Source organism: Zonotrichia leucophrys, chromosome 7 (assembly GCF_028769735.1).
Source record: "Zonotrichia leucophrys gambelii isolate GWCS_2022_RI chromosome 7, RI_Zleu_2.0, whole genome shotgun sequence".
In the NCBI taxonomy this organism is placed as follows: domain Eukaryota; kingdom Metazoa; phylum Chordata; class Aves; order Passeriformes; family Passerellidae; genus Zonotrichia; species Zonotrichia leucophrys.
In genome coordinates, this window is record NC_088177.1 from 10,943,559 (window position 1) to 10,963,848 (window position 20,290).

General features: G+C 37.8%; 1 protein-coding gene across 1 annotated transcript in view; it reads right to left on the bottom strand.

The window, feature by feature from the left end:
* SPAG16 (sperm associated antigen 16) overlaps positions 1-20,290 on the bottom strand; it is a 374,208-nt gene that overhangs the window by 303,493 nt on the left and 50,425 nt on the right. The window contains exon 10 of the mRNA XM_064718863.1: positions 15,168-15,298. Within this exon, the coding sequence (XP_064574933.1) occupies positions 15,168-15,298 (131 nt within the window). The remainder of the gene's footprint in view (positions 1-15,167; positions 15,299-20,290) is intronic.

The window sequence follows — 20,290 nt, forward strand, 5'->3', positions numbered from 1 at the left end:
AAGTAATGAATATAAGCTTGGAAAGATGTAAGATGTGTAAGATCTGTTGTAAGATGTGCCTTGCAGCATTGCTCAGATATTATCTGTGTGTCAACAAATCCCAGCTTACACTCCACAACAGATTGCTCCAAAGACAACAGAGAGGAACAGCTGGAAGTGATGAGAGCACAGATCAAGGCACAGTTACTGTCATGGGAATCATCCTAAAGATCAGATCAACAATTCACCATCTATTTAATCACACAACCCCAGGATGGCTCAGGCTGGAAGGGACCACAGTGGCTCATCTGGTCCCACCTCCTGCTCCAGCAGGGTTATCCCAGAGCACACGGCACAGGGTTGTGTCCAGATGGGTCTTCCAGTGAGGAAGCACGACACTCTCTCTGGTCCCTGTTTCGGAGCTCAGTCACTGCACAGGAAAAGTTCTTCCTCCTGTCCAGGTGGAGCTTCCTGAGCATCAGTCCCTGCCCATTCCTGGTGTGCCATTGCTGGGCCCTGCTCTGAGCCCTCCCTGCACACAGGGACACCAGGGATGGGGCTCCTCTCCAGGCTGGACAGCCCCAGCTCCCTCAGCCTTTCCTGGGCCTTAAATCATCTGTGCAGCCTCCCCTGGCCCTGCTCCAGGAGCTCCATGTCCCTCCTTCCTGACGATGCCAGAGCTGGGCACAGCAGTGCAGAGGTGCCTCTGAGCTACCTCCCAGGGCTGAGCAGAGGGACAGCATCACTCCCTGACCTGCTGGCACTGCTCCTCCTTCCACACTGCTGAGTTGGTGGCTGGTAAAGAAAGCTAATTCATGCTATGGTTCAAAACAGGCACCTTCCTGCAAAGATGCTGATGCCACACAGAGCTCAAAGAAGCCTAGACCATTGCATTTCCTAAACATGAGGGTAGAACCCCACTCCTCCCAAGCTAACACAGGCTCAGTTTCTTGGTCAAAACACCTCCAGTGTCAGTCTGTTCAAAACCAGTGCAGAACCAACTCCTGTGTCTAAGGAATGAAGACTGCCAGATGTATAGGGAGGGGGAGAACAACCCCTAAAGGGATTCATGGAGTGCTTAACTTCTTGGGAATATTGTTCTTCTTTTATTTTTAAATGTTACCCTCCCACTTATTTATTTCTTAATCTTCATATTATCAAAATATTCTTTAATTTATATATTCTGCATAGATAAGGAAGAAAAAAAAGATGGTTTATATTTAGCATGCCTCTTGTGAATTTCTGTCCTTCTCACATCAACAGATAATGTTTAATCTAGTAAACTCTGGCATAATTTAAAATAGCACTCGTCTCCAAAGTCTTGTAGATCTCCAGCATTTGGAATGTTATTCTGCAGGGAACCCATTAATTTTCACAAAAAGGTCTCAAAGGGCTGTATTAATTAACAGATCCAAGTAATCTACAAAAACTGAAATACTGCCAAAACACTCTGCACGTACTCCCAGCTCATTAAAAACGCCAAAATCCTCAGTTTAACATTAAATAATTCCCACAGGACTTACAAAAAAGCTTACACAAGTATGGTATTTAAAAATCATTTTAAATGCTAGGGAAATTTACAATGATTTATTATCACAATTACACATAATAAACCTTTCAGAGCTAGAGCTCTAACCTAAGTTATAACTGTTACTGTGTGATAAACTGCTCCATCAATATGTCCTTTCCATATGGACTTTGTGCTCCCATTCTCTCACTCCTGCTTTTTAGAGAGCATTTTGTTCAATCTGTCTAAACTGCTACAGAAACAGAGTCAATCTTACACCACCATTGGTCTAAAGAGGATGAAGAGCTCAAGAAGTGATACTGAAGGATGGTAATATCCAACCCTAAAGAGATGAGGAAGCAAACAAGGGCAAGTAGTGCATTGTTTAAACAGAAGGCTCATGGATTAGAAATTATTTGTAAAGACTCAGCACCTACTGTTTAACTCATCAAAAATCACCCTCAGAAAGTTTCAATGACTATCCAAGTTATATCATCCTTGTTCTACTCAAACTGTACCAACTGACATATTTTATTGTCTTCTCCTCCTTTGTCCTTCTCCCCACACCCCTCCAAGCATGACTGTGCACAACCCAGTTCCATCTGTGTCCAAAGTTCCCAACTGCAAGGTCACACAATTCTAAACTCAATGCAAAAATCAGGCCCAAAACCAAGAAGTTTTATTTCCCAATGTGTCAAAGATAAAACATGTCTTCCTTTCAAGAAAAAAGCATCCAACCTAACAAAAACAAACCTGAAGACTTTAAAATCCTTGAATAATCCCACAATGTTACATTCCATTTTCTACTCTCTGAACTCTCTTGTGACTTCACTTATCTATGAAGTATTTTCAGTACTTCTTTATCTACATTTGAATAAAAACTCTTTGTGTTAGTCCTTTCCCCAAAGATACACTTCAACTTGCATAATGGAACTCTGACTGCAGTATTGCAGACCTTGGCACACATACTCACATGAAAAGCATGTTGAAGCACTTCATTGTCCAGGAAGCTTAAAGTCCACAGAGGATCACATCTGTTGGAGTGCTCCATTACGTCAGGAATGGCACACATTGAGATATCTTTAATGCCTGAACTGCCTGAACCATCCACCAGAGTGCTTTTTGCTCTATAACCACATGCAACACAAAATGGGGTTGAAGGACATCTCAGTATCAAAGGCACCAATTTTCATAGAAGCCATGCTAGCCCATGTATCCTTATTAGCTAGTGAATTAAATTCAGACACCAAAAACTATTAAACCACACATTACTACTTCATTTTTAAGGCACACTGAGTTTCATGATGTTTCCTTGCCACTAGATCAGGTTACAGCATTCAAACAGCATATTTTGTTTCTATTTTTGCCCTGAATGCTCAGAAGTGCAAGGAAGTCAGTTTTAGACAGAAAACTCTCCAAGTGGCCATCAATCTTCCTTCATTTGCTGTTGTCTCATTTGTCCTTCCCCTGCCACTGTCTCTCTCCTGAGAGGTAGCTGATCCATTTAAACACTGTTCACAGCACAGAAAGAATTTTCTGGCCTCCCTGCCTCCCCCAAACATCAGCCAGGAAAAATGCAGTTAGTACTGTGAACTGTCTAAAGGATGTACCATCCACAGGATCTAAAATTACCATCTAATTCTCATCCCTGGAAGTGTCCAAGGCCAGGTTGGCTGGGGCTTGGAACAACCGGGACAGTGGAAGGCTCACTGCCCATGGCAGGAGTTGGAACAACATGAGCTTTAAGGTCCCTTCCAACCCAAACCATCCTGGGATTCTATGATATGAATCTAGCTTGAAAAACTACAAAACTGCACTAGAGAAATTCCCCATCATGTGAGCAAGTAGTGGTGCTCATTTATGGCTGCTGGTACTTCTGCTTTCGAAAGCAGTGATATAAATATGAACATATTTTACTAAAACAGACATTTGTATAAGAAGGCTCTGTTAGAATAGCAGTGCTTGGAGAAGCACTAGAGCATTTGGCAGCATCAATTCCTGTAAAGTTTTACTGAACATCTTAAAGTTGTCTCAGAGTTTGATTTATAGTTGGTTAGCAGAATTATGAGGCTTGATTTCCCAGCAATTTCAATCCATAACTCAAACATATGAAAAAGCAAACAAATAGCAAACAGAAGCATGGGGACTTCATTGATTTTAAGTTTAAAAACCTGAACATATTTCAATTGAAAGAAGCTCAAAAAGAAACTGTAACTACTCTACAAAAGAGATCAATAAATAAATCAGAATGGGTTCATTGCTGTGGTTCCATGAGGGATAGCCCACACCATTTAATAGCAGTTTCATTTTATCAAAATGCAGCAATGCCACAATGAGCAGGAAAACAAGAGGAGCAACACACTGACCCTAAACCACGTTACCCAAACACCGAGAATGAAGGACAAAATTTCAATTAGTGACGAGAAGAAGTTGTTTAAAAATAATCAGCATTCATACACCCATAAAATTATTTGAATTATGGAATCATTAAGTTTGGAAACAAGACCTCTCAGATCAAGTCCAACATCAAGCCAGCAATGCCAAGGCCACTATGTGTCCAAGTGCCACATCCACACATCTTTTAAAGGAAGGTAGTGATGGTGTGGGATGCTGACTCCACCAGTTCTCTGTCCAGTGCATGACAACATTTCAATTAAGGAAGCTCCCTTTCTAGCAAAGCACAATCTTGCTCATTTTAATACAAGAAATTAATGGAGAATATTCAAAATAACCTCTATTTCTGAATGAATTTTAAAATCAAAGTACAAAAATAAAGCAAGATAAAAAACACTGTCTGCAGCTATATGAAAAACTATAATCCATAAATTTTAATAAAACAAACATGTTTTGTTTTGGACACTGTGCCTAAAACATGCCATTTCACACACAGATGGCTTTATTTTTAAGGGAAGAAACAAACCCAAACAAATAAATATCAACAGAAGTTCAGTCACGAAATAGCCCTGATAAATGTAGAAACAGTTTCCAGTGTTGCAGTCCATTAACTTCCATGATTATGAGCTCTCAAAAGGAAACAAGGATGATCACAGTCCTAGACAAACATTCACCTGGGTGACATTGTTATTTGAAATGCCAACATTTACATCCCAGGGCCCAGAAACTGAAATCTCCATCAGTTCTGTTCTGATTATAAGAGTTATAAATCTAATTGGTTTGAAACAAGGAAAGAAAGAGATTCAAGAAAAGCTGACAAGTACTATTCTACCATTTAGTATCAATTAGTGAGAAATCAAAATCAAGACAGTCTTTTGTCTCATTTGACAGAAGCAGTTTGTTACTCACCTTATCTGTCCTACTTTGATAGAAAAATGTTAATACGAATTTAATGATTTAGCTTAAGACTGAACTAAAAACTCCACAGATTTTCAAGTCTTAGCAACATCTACAATTGGAATGAAGTTTTCAGAATGTGCTGAGCATCCCCAGGGAAATGTAGTCATTTTGTCTGAGTCTCCATAGGAGAATTGGTCTCTTCTGCAATATGGATGTTTGTTTATACACCTGCAGAGTAGCTGCTGAATGCTGGATCTGAATTAGAATTTGGGCACTTAAATGATACAGAAAGTTTGTCCCTCAAGTCAAGCACAGCCCCTGAACATTTGAGCATTAGTGAAAATATTCAAGTAAGATTATTGCTGCCATACATCTGCTCCCTTTCACAGATCCCAGATCCCTAGCTAGGGATCTCTTACTCCTTATCTGATCTGCACAGAACAAAAAAAACACAAACCAGTTGTGATCTAATGATGCTGCTCACCAGTCCCAACTAATCATAACAGCAGCTATTAAAGTCTATCCAGTAAATAAATCCATAACCACAACTCACCACTACAATGCATCTTCCAGCAGCTCCTAAGGACTTGTTCCAGCACAAGGACACATCCTCCTCCTGGCATCCAGGGGGAATAGAACACAAGCACCACTGCAGACAATGCCCAGCCCCTGGATTTTATGCCATCTCCATCAAAACCAAGGGTTAAAAGTCTATCACTGAATTCCTGGTACTGGTAGGCCATTCCAAGTTCTGCTGACTGTGGCAAGAAATAGGTATTCTGGCCTAAAATACTTCTAGAAAAATGGGCATCAGCTACAGAAGTGAAGCTGCTGAAAAGTGTTTTAAAGTAAGGCAGACATTGGCCAAGCACTCAGAATATACAGGATTCTCTACTTGAATTCTTGCCCAATTCTGTTTGGAAGGTTTTTTGTGCTGGAAATTCTCCAGGGAGATCCTTCTGAAACATTAGGAACTGAAATCACAAGTAGAGGAACATGGAGGGAATTGTGGTGTGAACAGGCCAACAAACCTCTAAAATTCAGCTTCAACATTTCAGGCGAAACCCACAGGAATTCACTCTCTTCCCACGAGACTTGAACATGCTTTTAAGCATTTTGAAAACTTCACCTCTCAGACTGAGTTCAAGTTTTATTTTTTCTGTCAATCTTACTGGGTGCATAGCTCCAAGTGTGTCAACACTGATGTTTTCAGAATTTACCATGAAGGAAATTTTGAAATCAGAATGGTTGGTATCACTCTTGTAGTTTTCACAGGTATTTCTCCTTATTGCTCTTTTGTACTTAGGAACTTTTATTCAACAACGCAGCAAGTCTGCCCAAAATCTAATAATTCTTTTCCTTCTGGACAGATATGTAGTTACTCACTCAAACAAGAGTAAATACACCTACTTTCTTCTTGAAATTTCTTATATTTATCTTGCTTTCCTTCAGAGACACTGCAGCTACTATAGTTCAAGTACTATGCTCATTTTAATTACTGAAAATCTCACATAAAAATATCTAGATAGAAAAAAATCTACAGAAGATTTTTTAAAAAACTACAGCTATTAACATCCTGTAAGATAAAGCACTGATAGGAGATTTCCCAAGCCACAGGGATTAGGAAATAGAGGTACACAAATGGAAACTGCCACTTTTATGCATCTCTGTGTTAGTGCTGTATCTCTAAATCTCTGCAACCATAAATACCCTAAACCCTCAGTGATTTTACATTTGGCTTATGGAACTGTTCTACAAATGAGTGGCAGTGATTTCAGGTTCTATTACTCCAGCCAGCACAGAATCATTAGAACACCAGGTTTGTAATACATGCATAACTTTTCATAGGTCAGACTGAGAATAAGGGAAGACCACAAGCATTAATAAATCAGTTTACAATTTCTACAGGATAGCATCAAAGAATGAAAAGTGCTTAATGGCATTAATTGCAAGGTATTAAATGCTTTGGCAAGTAAAATTCCTCATTAAAGCACAGCAAGAGCAATCCTACATACTCCCTCTGATGACTTTTGAACATTATGCATTATTCTTGTATTTATGTAAGTTACTTCTATTTAGAATATATTTTTATTTGGCCTTATCTTATATTTTTATTATGTTCCTCTTCCTTTCTTTCTACCACAATATATTATTCCTGAACACTCTGATTCTCAGGAAAATCAGTCTACAATGGACTTTCCCAGAAAACAAACCACTCATCCATGGGCTAACTGTACACATATCTTTTTATGACTACAAACTCAAACACTACAAACTCAACTTTTTTTAAAAAATCACTTTTCCCAAAGATATGTATTTCTTTACATGGAAAAATTCATTGCCAAGTACCAGAAAATGTAAAAATTGGTGTGTATGAAATCAAAACAAAACTTCTAACCATCCTAAACAAAGTATTTGTTTCTTGACAAATAGTAGTTCAGAATGGGTTTTAAATATATAATGAAAATTCAAATGGATTTTAAGTTCACAAGAAAAATTCAGTATTGCAACTTCAATGAGGATCTTGTGGATAATTATTTAGAATTGTATCAAAGTGAAAGAAGTGTCATGACACATATTAGTCACCTTCTAGAAATCCTAAAGTTTAGCATTTCTCTTTTTTAAAGAAAAAAGATCACATTATATGAATCCCCTCCTGCTAATTAGTATCCTTTTAAAGTTCACAAGTATACTCCACTTCAAGAAAATCTCAACATCTTGTTCACACTTTATGAGATATATTTATAAGGTGACTTATTTTTAAATTGTCTTTGGTTACTCTATCAGCCCATGTGACAAGTGTCAAAACTGTTTCTTTTATTATTAATATATTACATCTGTTCCATAAGGAATTACAGAATTATAGAATATCCTGAGTTGGAAGAGACCCACCAGGAATCCCCAGTCCTGCCAGGACACCCCAACAGCCTCATCCTGTACCTGAGAGCATTTCTCATGTCCTTTAAATATTGAGGTTTTAGTGCATTTGGAGCCAGAATAGTCAGATCACCACAAGATGATTGCTTTCAGTTAAATACTTATCAGAAAATTACTAACCCAGTCTATTCAGCCCTTTTCTGGCCACAAACTATGGGGAAGAACCAGCAAAAGCCAAACAATTTAGCAGAGTGACAGTTGCCAGGCATCACACCCTTGGCTCTATGGAGAATACACAAGAGCCTCAATAAAGTTATAACCATATCTTTTTACAATCTTTTCTTTTGCAAACAAGCACTTCTTCTGCAAAATCTGCTCAATAACTATGAAGATAGCTAATAAAAAGAAAATATATTATATTATATTCTTTCCCTCTGTTAACCCTGCCTAAAAATAGTCCTTTTTTTCTGGTTAAGATGTTTGTTCACTAATAAAATTACAGAGGTACCCAGCTCTTCTCATAAAGAGAAGATACACAACATGCCTTGAGATTGTCCTTCAGATTATTGCTGCTATGGTTTCCAAGTGCCTGTTCCAGCCAAGGCCTTCCCTCAGGAGCCATCCCTGGTGGCCAGAGCTGCAGTCAGACCTAATGAGAAACAAAAAGGCTTCTAAAGACTCTGAGAGCCCAAAGCTATAGAGATGAACAGGAAAGAATGTCACAGACATGTTTTATGAAAAATCCTTTCCTTAGGATTTTTTCTCCTGAGAAGCTGAGAGGCCTCAGGAACAAAATGTAAACAATGGTTATCTGCTGCTGTGGAATGCAACAGGTGGGTCTGTGATTGGTCTCAGGTGGTTGTTTCTAATTAATGGCCAATCACAGCCCAGCTGTCCGGACTGTCTCAGTCAGTCACAAGCCTTTGTTATCATTCTTTTCCATTCTTAGCCAGCCTTCTGATGAAATCCTTTCTTCTATTCTTTTAGTATAGTTTTAATATATCATAAAATAATAAATCAGCCTTCTGAAACATGGAGTCAACATTCTCATCTCTTCCCTCATCCTCAGAACCCTGCGAACACCACCACAAAGGAACATTTAGGAAAGGTGGAGCCAAGGGAACCATTCACTTTCCCTCTGATTGCTGTATTAGATGGTCAAAGCTCCAAAGGAGGGTGAGAGGGTTGGAGCCCGGAGCTCTGCATTCCTCCTGCCAGGGCAGCAAGGCCTCCCAGAGCTTATCCAAGTGTGAGCCACACAGTTCTCACTGATTATTCACGGAGAGCTCACTTTTCCTCTCTATTAAACTGCATTACAGGGAGCTAAACTGCTTCTGACATTTTCCTCTTGAGTGCTCCCTCCACATAAACTGTGTCCAAGCTGTTGCAGAGCTGCACAATAAGTCTGTGGAACAATCCCTCCATTACAACACGGGCCTTAATGCAGACAGAAATTAACTTAATTTGTATAGAAAACAGTGCTACTCTGCCATGGAGGGTTAAAGCACTCAAGTGTGACTTGGAAGACATGAATTTAATTTCTGGATCTTCCACTTGGGCAATCTAGCAGGAATGATTTCACAAGAGGATAATGCTGTCTCACAGGACTGCTGGGCACATAAGGACATGCATGAGGCTGGCAGGGCACACACAAATTGTCACCATGATATTTTAGGAAAAATCCCTTTGCCAGGATTTCTTCTCCTGGGAATCTGAGAAGCCTCAAAAAAGAATGAAAACAATAATTTATCTGATTCCTTGGGAATGTGGCCTGAAGATTCTTTACCAACAGGTGAATGTTTAATTGGATCTATGTGAATTGTTATTAATTAATGACCAATCACCATCAGCTGTGTTGGACTCTGAGGAGTCAGTCACAAGCTTTCATTATCATTCTTTTCTAGCCATTTGATGTATCCTTTCTCTAGAGCTTAGTATAGTTTTAGTATATAATTTCTATAATAAAATACATATTATCTATGATCTATGATATGACATGATAATATAATACAATACAATATAATATTGCATAATATTGTATAATATAATAATATATAATAATATATCAGCCCTCTGAGAACTCGGAGTCAGATTGTCAAATCTCACCTCGTCCTGGGGACCTCACAATCACCACACACAAATATTCTTCCCAACCTCTGTAAGTGATGTGGAGTGTACCCACACTTGCAGGCTTTAGGGTTATTTATCACTTGTTCTTTGCAGAAAGGTAAGAACTTCATGTGCAGTTTAAACACACATTCATACTACTCATAAAGGCCAGTCATGGGAGAAAAAAAGCATTAATTGCAAGAATTTTTCAAAGGAAAGAACTTGAATTTGCTATATGGCAAAGAGAGAGAGATATAAAATTTATTAACAACATTAATTTGATGCTAAAAGACTTGACAGGTTTATCTGGGAAAGTTAAATGTTTAAAACATCATGAAAAACCCTTACTGCAAGTGTACAGACTGATCTGTCAGAGTGATCCAAGCTGAGCTGCTGGGTTTTGTCCCTTGTGCCATGGAAAATGCACTAAGTGACTTGTTAATTTTACATTTAACCAGCTCTAACACTCCTCTCTTAACTATATTCAAAGGCTGATCAAATGGAGAGATGAAAATAAAACATGAGAATCGGGGATTTCTTGTCATATATACAAGGAGATGAAGATTAACCCAGGCTTCCACTCATATTGCTTTTGTTTTTGAAAAGACACACAATTTGAATAGTTCAAAAGAGGCTAAATTGAGTCTTTGAATATTTCAGCACACATAAAAATCCAATTCTGCAACTCTACCCTTCTTCAGCAGATGTGAAAATTAACAGCATAAATACACTTGTGAGTATTATTAGACTTAATTGAATTTATACATACTAATGTGTGTGTTTATGGGCACCTTTCAGCACCCTCCCTTCAATATCTGTGCACACTGATGGATGAGATCTGCCCCTGAGCTCTCTTTTCTCCTGGCTGAGCAGCCCCAGCTCTCTCTGATTTTCCTCACATGAGAGATGCCTGTATGTAATATTCCTTTAAAAGCAGGTATAATTTCTGTAGGAAAATTAAGCAGCAGCTCATGTTGCTAATGCAAATCTCCAATTCACTCTGGCTACTCATGCAAGAAATCAGCATATGATGGCACAATTAAAAAGTTTTACTGTTAATGGAAAAATGTAATTTAATTTTAAAAATATCTTTCCTAATGCCCTAGGAGGCAAGAAGAGGGTTTAAATAATTAGTAAGGATTTTTTTTTACCTCAGTAAACTCTTCAACAGGAAATTTCCTCATGGATTTTGGACTTGGAACCCTCTTTCCTACCTTGTGTTACACAAGGACACAAAGATCCATATGACTGATCACCTCTTGGTAGACAGACCCAATTTTGCTTGGCATTGTTCAGAGAGAGAAGAAAATGACATTACTTCCCCAGCTCTAAGGCAACAGGGAGATGGAAACAAATGGGCAGAACACAGGAAAAAAGGAGCCAACATTTGTCAGCCTGACAGGCAGCAGTCTCAGCAAACCATCAGGGTGGCTGTTGTCAGAACTCTGCAGGCATCACAGGGAAGGAAATCAAGGGTAGTGACAAGACAGACCATGGCAAAGCTGCTCTGAGATGTTCATGCAGAGCTCTTGGCAAAGAGGAGCGGCATCAAAAAGAACCACCAAGATGTTTGCTTAAAAATCAGCTGTGCTACTTCTGCTACTTTGTTTACACACAACACAATTTCAATGTCCTGCTCTTCCCACAAGTAGATCTTACTTAACTCTAGAACTCTGAGAAAGCCAAAGTCTGAGAATGAAAAAGAAAACAGGCAGTTATGTCTAGAAAGGACCAAAACATAGTCCAGAGCAAGTGTGACATCTGACCAACAGAACAAAACACCTTGTTCTTCACACACTGTATGTGAAAAAAACCCACTTAAAACATATTTAAATTAACACACACACTGTGTGTGAAAATCCCTGTGCCTCCCCACCTTACCAAGCAAATGGAAAACTTCACTTTTATCTAGTGCATGTGGAACTCTCAAAGTCAGTGCACACCAACAGCTCCCATTCTGCAGCAGAACTTCAGGATATAATCTAATTCCAAAGAATTTCCTCATGCCAACACTCAAAAGATTCTTTGCCCTGCATAGCTGGTTTCTCTGTGTGATGTGGATGTGCATCTGTGTGCATATATGTGCTCAGCTGTTAAGGAGAAAAAGTGGGAAATGTGAACTCCTTTCCTCTGAAAAGATTCCAGGGTTCTGCAGTGCTTTCCTACTTTCATCTCTTGGCACAAGGCTCTACAAGACTGTACCTTTAATTTCAGTTACACAATTTTATGCCACAAGTTAATTTGCATGGTTCCCAAGGAGATAAATTTTTAAAATCTTCTCTGGAATCTACTGATAAAAATAGGGGAAACCAGTCTAGTAAGATATAATGATGAATTAGACCCAATTGAAAAGTTATCTTTATTTCCTGGGCCAATCAGGAAATGTGAGATAATCACTAAACATTTTGTATTTGCTTTTCTTTACTATTATCTCCACCTTCCTATTTTTACTGTGCCTAGGCAGAGCATTAGAGCATTGCTCTAGGAAGCATTGTGCTTACTAGAACAATTTTCTATCTTTTTATTTTACAAAATGTCAAATAAGGATAAAGGATTTGAGAACATCAGGTTACATGTAAATGAGAACAATATACATTTCCTATTTATGCCTGTACACTAGTAGGTAAAATATCCATTTAAAATATAGAATCACAAAGTCTCTAAGGGAAACAGGAATGGGAAAGGGAATGGGGAAAGAGAAAAGGGGGAAAAGAGGAAAAGGGGGAAAAAGGGGGGAAAAGAAAAAGGAAAAAGAAAAAAAAGAAAAAGAAAAAGAAAAAAAAGAAAAAGAAAAAGAAAAGAAAAAGAAAAAGAAAAAGAAAAAGAAAAAGAAAAAGAAAAAGAAAAAGAAAAAGAAAAAGAAAAAGAAAAAGAAAAAGAAAAGGAAGACATGACATCTTAAAAATTACCAAAACAGCCTAGATGATTACTGCTTATTTTTCAGTTTCCTCTTGGGTAGCCATCTCTCCACCATAATTCCTGGCATTTTCCTGGTTTCCAACGCTGTGCTAAACATTAAAAATGCCAGATGCAGCATTGCATGTGGTGACTGCAGAGGTAATTTTTGTGGGAAACAATATAAAAACTTCAAGCAAAGATGCAGAAAGCCAGTGAGGAGAAAGTGGACAAGATTAAGGAAGATCCTTTATTCACTGTAGATCTTAGTACAGTCCTTGTAGGCACAGTAAGATTCACCAGGATATTTAAAAGGACACTGGAGCAATGTGAATTTAATGGAGAAAAGGAATGCCTGTGAGATGATTTGAGATGTGGGAATCATTCAGCTTAGCAGCAAATAAACATGGTTTCCCAAGGGATTTCTCCTCCCCTTTCACTAAGATGCATTTCAATGAATACTGATGAAGGTCTGAAGAACTAATGTATGTGAGCTTGTGCAAACTGTGAATTTGGATTTGCAGGTGCTCCAGTTTCTATGGAAATGTAGAAGAACCCAGTAACACCCATACACAAACCAAATTCTGTTCTACCCTTTTGATATACTGGTTCTGGTGATAAAAATCTGGTCTCATAAGTCAACAGAATGTTTTCCATCTATCCTATGAACTACAAGAAAAACTTAATTTTCATCTAGTGCATACGAATTTCCCCTTGTGTCTGTAAAATCAGATATACAATCATAATTACTAGAAAAACATTTAGTGAATGTTTGGAATTTCTTTAGATGGGCTATTTTTATTTAATTCCCTACACAAATAATTTAATCTAAGTCATTCTTCTCTGAAAAATATTGATTTATGCATTTAATAACCTCTTGGAAAACTAGATTCAGAACTGAATAACTGCTGTGCCAAACTAAAAACCCAAGCTCTGTGTGCAATACCTGTGTGCCATGGGATTGGATCCTATAGCATTTAATAAGGTATGAGCTCCATTTGCAGCTCTTACCCCAAAAATTTACAACTTCTCTTTTCTCTGAGTTCTCAGCCACCTGCAGCCAACAGGATCCTAAAAGTGACCCTTTCTTCAACAGAGATCTGATCTCTTGGAACAGTCCTGGGAGCCTCAGGACTTGCTGAGTCTGTTATTCCTATGTCAAATTTGCTTGAAATTGAGGAAGGTGTTCAAAAAATTACTGTAGGAAACACTGTCAAAAAAAGGCAAAGCAGGCTGCTATAGAGCCTTTAGCTCTACCAAGAAAAACAAGAGAGTCTCTCTTTTCCAGCACTTGCAAAGGCTGATTTTAAGTAGCAGTATTCATATAGGAAATAATTTTTGTTAATTTAAATGTTTTAAGTGCTTTTTTTAGATATAGATACACATGTAGTAACTACACCCCCTTCAATGTACGCAGAGGCTTTTTTTAAGCAAATGGAAAAGGTTCAGTTGCCTTGTTTACATTTTTTCAAGCACATCCTACAATTCTTTTGTTCTTTACCTTATTTTATATGATCACATTTTTTTAAAGAAGCATTTCAGTTATTTCAGAGCATTATCCCAGACTCTCTTTAAAGGAACATTATTTACATGAAAGTCAACATCATATTTGCACTACATAAAATTAAATCCACATCCTCTCTGGCAGGTTTCTTTCAGTATAGTTGTTGTTTCTCCAAGCAAGTTTTAAAGTGTTTCCAAACAAGTTTAAGGACATCCAGTTTATTTTTATTTTAGAAAATTGCTTGCTGAAGTGGCACTGTATCCTTAATGTGTGATATCCAGTTATGAATTGCAAAGAATACTTACAATTTCTCAGCACATGAAGTATCTCTGCTAGCAATAACTACAAACACTGGATAGAGTGATCTACAGAAATGATATAAAAATATCATTCAAGAAAGACAAAGAAAACAAGAAATAGGCTTACATGACCATATTTACCTGCTGCTGTTCAGCTGCAAAATAATGGAAAAACTTTGTTATACCAGAGCTTTGAAGACTTTTAATTACATATTAAATCCTTCTAGATTCAGAGATACTTTGCAACTGAAACCTGGCTTTCTCTACAAGTAAAGGCAGACTGAATTGTCATTGCTTACAAGCCAATCTAAATTTAAACTCTTCCGATTTTTGACCCAGAGGTATAAACTACAATTAAATACAAATTGCAAAAATATTCAGCGCTATAATTCAGTTTTGTGGAACCAGAGTTTACAGTCATTTCTGGTTTCTGTTTTTTTACCTACTAACCAAATCCCACTCTTCCTACATAAAAGATAAATCTCAGTCTGTAAAGTTGTGCCCAGGTGTTTTACTGTACTTACACTCCCACTGCATTTCATGATCAGTTTTCCCACTGTGTCATCCTTCAGAGAGGAAGTCCCCTGAGTGCTGCCAGTAATTTTTCAGATATTTACTTACACTAAACGTTTCTCAATGACCTGTTGAAAAATAAAACTCCGCATGTACATAATAAAATTAATGTACTGCTCAGGGTTCCTACCAGCTCACTGCGAGGTCGTGCACCTTCAAAATGCTGCTCAGCTGATACTGTCCAGATTTCTGGGGCTGAGTCTGTTCTTTAGCATGCTCAAAGGACAGGGTTCCTTCAGCATCAGCAGGGAACTCTGAATCCTGCGGAAAAACAAAATTATCAATTCCCAGAAATGCTGCATAACTTCACACAATGTATCTATCTATATTACTATTTTGAAAAAAAAAACAAATTTATCTTATTTTTCCACTCTTTTTCCTCTTCTATTCAATTTTCATAATTTTTACATCACTTTTATCTTGATTTTATTAATTTTGATACATACTGGTAAAGATGACTGCAGGCAGAACAATTGAACACTAATAATTAATTTTCTACATATATTCCCACTATTTAAGATAACTGGCCTGACATAAAACACTGGGTAGGAAGGTTTACATCAAACCCCTCAGTAAGATTAAAAGCATGGGTTATTTTTCATTTTTCCATGGCCTATTTGTTTTCTATCCCTGTTTTCCATGGGAGGTTAGCTCCATGAGCTGCATCCAGAGGCAAAGCTGCTGTATTCTTCAAAAGACTTTTTTTATAAATATAATGCCAATAAAAAGTCAAAATATGTGTAGCTAATTTACAGCCTCATTTTCCATTGCTGTGGTTTAAGGTATTTCCTAAGATTAATCAGCAGACTAGGAGATTTACTACTAGCTCTAATTAACCAAGCTAAATAGCTTTATTAAAAATAGATTGTCATTAAAGAATGTAACAAGGGTAACTGTGCACAATATATTTTAAGGACTGCACCAGCCATTACAAAACCACTTTCCAAGACACCAGAGTTTGCTGAAGACCTGCAACATTTTAAAACATCCTGCTGTGAGCAGCTTTAAAGGAGACTGAAATCACTGTACTCTTTAAAATGCCCATCAAACACTAAGATTAAGGAGGGAATAAAATCACTGTGTTTTAATCTGAAAGCACACACACACAGCAGGGATAACCACTAAGTCTTTTTAGTATTTGTTTGCACTAAACTCGATAGCAGCCATCCTGTTTGCTGATAATTTGCAGCAGTGAGCATAAAGCAAATTTCACAACTACAAAGCAGCACAAGAATATCTGTTTGTCTTCAGTTTCAGAAGCTCCACACCCTGTCCTACAAGGGTGTATTAATCCAAGCCAAACTTATGAAGATCACTAAGCTAATGACTTCATGATCAGTCTGAGCACATCCATTCCAGATCCAAGACCTGGAAGATATTTCTCAGTGGACTGTGGCTTCAATCACAGGCACAGCCTAACAAAAGCACTCCAAAATCCATGGAGCAGTAGGGACTTTCATTATGGACTAATATCAGACAATTCTCAATCAATTCTCTGACTGGGGAGAAAGACAGAATCTGGAAATCATGGTGATGCCTTGTGAAGGCTGACCTAGAGCAGAGGCCAGACAGAGTTAAAGAATAAAGCAGGGATTTATTAAAAGGCCTCAATGGATCCACCTTGGGCAGCACAAGACTCCAGCCAGGGCTGCACCCAAGATGAACCAAAATGGTCACAAAATGGACACCTGGTCACGGGGTCTGTCACTTTTATCAGTTCTAGTCCATTTGCATTTTGGAGTTTAACTATCCAATTACAGCTTTAGCCCATGAAGTCCCATCCTTGTTTTTCTCTCTTCGGTTCATGTTGTTTGTGCTCTTGGGCCTGAGATTTGGATTGGTTGTCCTTGGTCCCCAGCTAGAGAAGGAATTGTTTTGTCTCCCTGCTCTGTGCAGAGAGCTCACCATCCCTTAATATGAAGCTCACACCCACACACTAAAGCAGCACAGAATTTGAAAAATAGAAAAGCTAAAACCTGAAGCATCAGTGGAAAGTAAATGAGCAAAGTCATCCTTTGCTTAACACAGATACTAGCAAGATACCTACTTTTGCAAAAAAACCAAAAGTAATAAATCTGCAATGTTCAGAATTAGGAAATAAATATGTCAAGTACAAGTACATAAAGAATAAAGTAATCTGGCATTGTTAATCCAGCTAGGAATGTGGTTTTGGCTAAAGTTCCACATTTTTATACAACTGCATATCAAGTTCTGACTGTGTCTCAACCATAATATTCTTGAAGATCTCTGAATCCAGTTCAAGAAAAATCCATAGATTTTCCAAATGTAGGAACAATTACAATAAGTCTGCAGTATTTATTATACACACACTAAACTGAGTTAAGATATTACCTAAAGGTAAATATAGTCCCAACATGTGTCAGTACCTCTGTGCAACTCTTGGAAGCTTTCTGTACTCCTTGTCTTACAAAGTTCTACCTTTCAAGGTTTACAAATTTGAATAACTCTGATTATAACAAAACAAAGGCATAAAATCAGTATGCTTTTTGCAAATTGTTCTCATTCACTTTCTGGAACACAACCAATTAGTAAATGCTACCAGACTTCCTCATTTCAGAGTGAAACAAGCCCAGGAAAGGCAAGGCTCTCTGAATAGAAGTGACAGAAAGTCTTGCATTTTTCAGTAGAAGGAAATCCCCAGATACTGCTTCAGGAGATAGTGCTGTAAATGATTGCTGTAACATTTAAAAGTACAGTAAAAAGAGAATAATATAAAAATATTGGGGATTTTTGTAACTCCATTGTAAGGATCTGAAATATTTCTGAAACTGGAGCCTTCGCACCCTTTGCAGTGCTAATCCTGTATTCTACTAGAGCAGGAGATTTGCCCTCTGCTGAGATAATTCATACCTATGGTTCCACTGGCATGAACAGTGGGATCACTTGTTATGGCCAGATGAAATGCTGATTTCAGTAGCTCCCCAGCAGGTAAAAGTCACAGTGTGACTTTTTTCCCCAGACACAAATATTTCTCACTGTGGAATAAATGGGGTATTTTATTCCTAAAACCTTGCTACAATAGTACTAACTGTTCAATAATGCTTGCATGAAGAGATCTCCTCTCCCCTGATAAATTTTGCCAATCAAGTTTCATTATTTAATCCTTATTCTACTATTTCCAATTGCTAAATCCTAATGGTAAAAGAGACTCCATTACACAAGTTGAGACCTTGCATTAAAAGGCTTGTGAAACTTTTACAGGCATTAACTGCAAACTCTGATGTTCCTTCAGCATGGGCAAGGGCCATGTGCAAGCCAAAATTCAGGAGAACATCCTGAGTGCTAAGGAGCCAAAGCAATACACTGTGGTTCTGTTCACTCCTTTATCTGCTAGCTACAAGACATTTGTACTGTGACAAAAATAAAAACCTACCAAGCTTCTCTCTCACATCCATATAAAATAGGAATTAATGCACTTCCTGCCTTGACATTAAACACCCTTTTACTGTCACCAAAGGCAAGGGACAGAACATTCAAAAGAGTGTCCTAGGAAGAATCTCTATGAACCAAAACCCCTGAATGCCTGTCCTCAGTCACTGACAAGGGTAAATGGTACCTGTCCCTTCCACAGTACACTCTCTCTCTTACCTAAAGTCATAGGTGCAACAATCAGCCCCTCACTAAAAGTTGCCAAGACTCTTGAGCCATTTACACACAGTATTTCCACAGCTGATTAAATATCAGAAGACAGAAGGCTACAGAAGTCAGGATTGTGTGAAGTCATAAAGGCATTTCATGCCTTAAGACCTCACAGGTTCACGTATAAAAAACAATCCAGAAGAGAAGAGCTTGCCATTCTTTTGTCTGTTTGGGATTTTTTAGTTGCTTTTTTTTTCCCTTTTAGTTTAAGAGCCTGAACCATAAGAGGATTCAGTGATTTACCCCGCACAGCTTGTAAACTGAACTCATCTCTTCTGAGTCTCAAACCATATCCTAATTTCCCCTTTTAAGATAAAAAGCCTTGTCTTGATGCAAAGTCATGCAATTAAGAAAATTTACCCTTAAAGCTATTAGAAATATCTCTTTTCTGCCCTGAATTTTTCCAGTAAGACTGCCTTTACTCTTCCAACAGCAGGGCTCTTCAGAGCAAGTCTACAGCTTCCTTTTCCTCCAGAAAGACACAAGAGACTCATTTGTCAAAACATACAGAAGGCAATGAATAGATAAGTGGAACTGAACTAAATCATCTCAGAGCTGAGAAAAATGTAGTAGAGTTTAATAGAAAACATCCAAATCAGTTTGTCTAAATCACAGCTTGGCCTTGTCTATATCATTATTACAGGTAGTGTTGAGTTTCTCCTTACTCAGATGTTAAAAATTGAAGTCAATTGAGGAAGCACCTTCACTGTGTAACCAGGAACAAGCTCAAACCTTGCTACTTTAATTCTGACAGAAAATAGAGTGGTCTTAAGTGAGGCAAAGCCCATCAGACAGCAAATTAGTGATCACTGCCTTTCAGTGAGGGAGGAGTAGGTGCAACCTTTTCTTCTTGCAAAAATTAATGACCATTATCATCAGCAGTTCCAATTTGAAAGCTGTCAAGGTCATTCTAAGACTGCACTTCAGACATGCACAAGGAGCACAGTCACAGGTGCTGCTGGATCCATACATTCCATTTAAAAAGCAAATAGTATATAACCTTTCAGAAATGTGAAGTAATGAAAATTTAGTTCTTCTTAGGGCACAGCTACTGTCTATGTCCAGGACGCAGCAAGACAGTCTAACTTTAGTTAAGACTAGATATTTTCAAGGAAATATTCTATTCTCAATTCTCACCCAAGAATCAGCATTGTCTCTGGTTGTCTGTACTCAAAATGAGTCCTGAACTAATCACTGATAGCTATACTGACATACCATAGAAATTCTCTTTTTATTCAAAGTTACAGAGAATTTTAATAATTGTTCACTTCTTTTTCCTGATAAATCTGATACACTTACATTATGGAGAACATATTTTGTCTATTTTCATTTTAAACCTGATTCAAGATATTGAAATTTCCATATTTTATTTTTTAAATACCAAAGCAGTCTCATGGAAACCAGTAGGTGTACTCAGAAGCTACTTATTACATTATAGTTTTCACAACAGGGCTTGAGTTTTACACTCATTTTTGGTCCCAACTTTCAAAACAATTTAAGGATTGCTAAGAATCCAGAAATTCAAAATGTGCACATAAACAAAATATTCTTAAAAAAGAAACATATAAATAAGAATGAAAATACTCTTGGCTG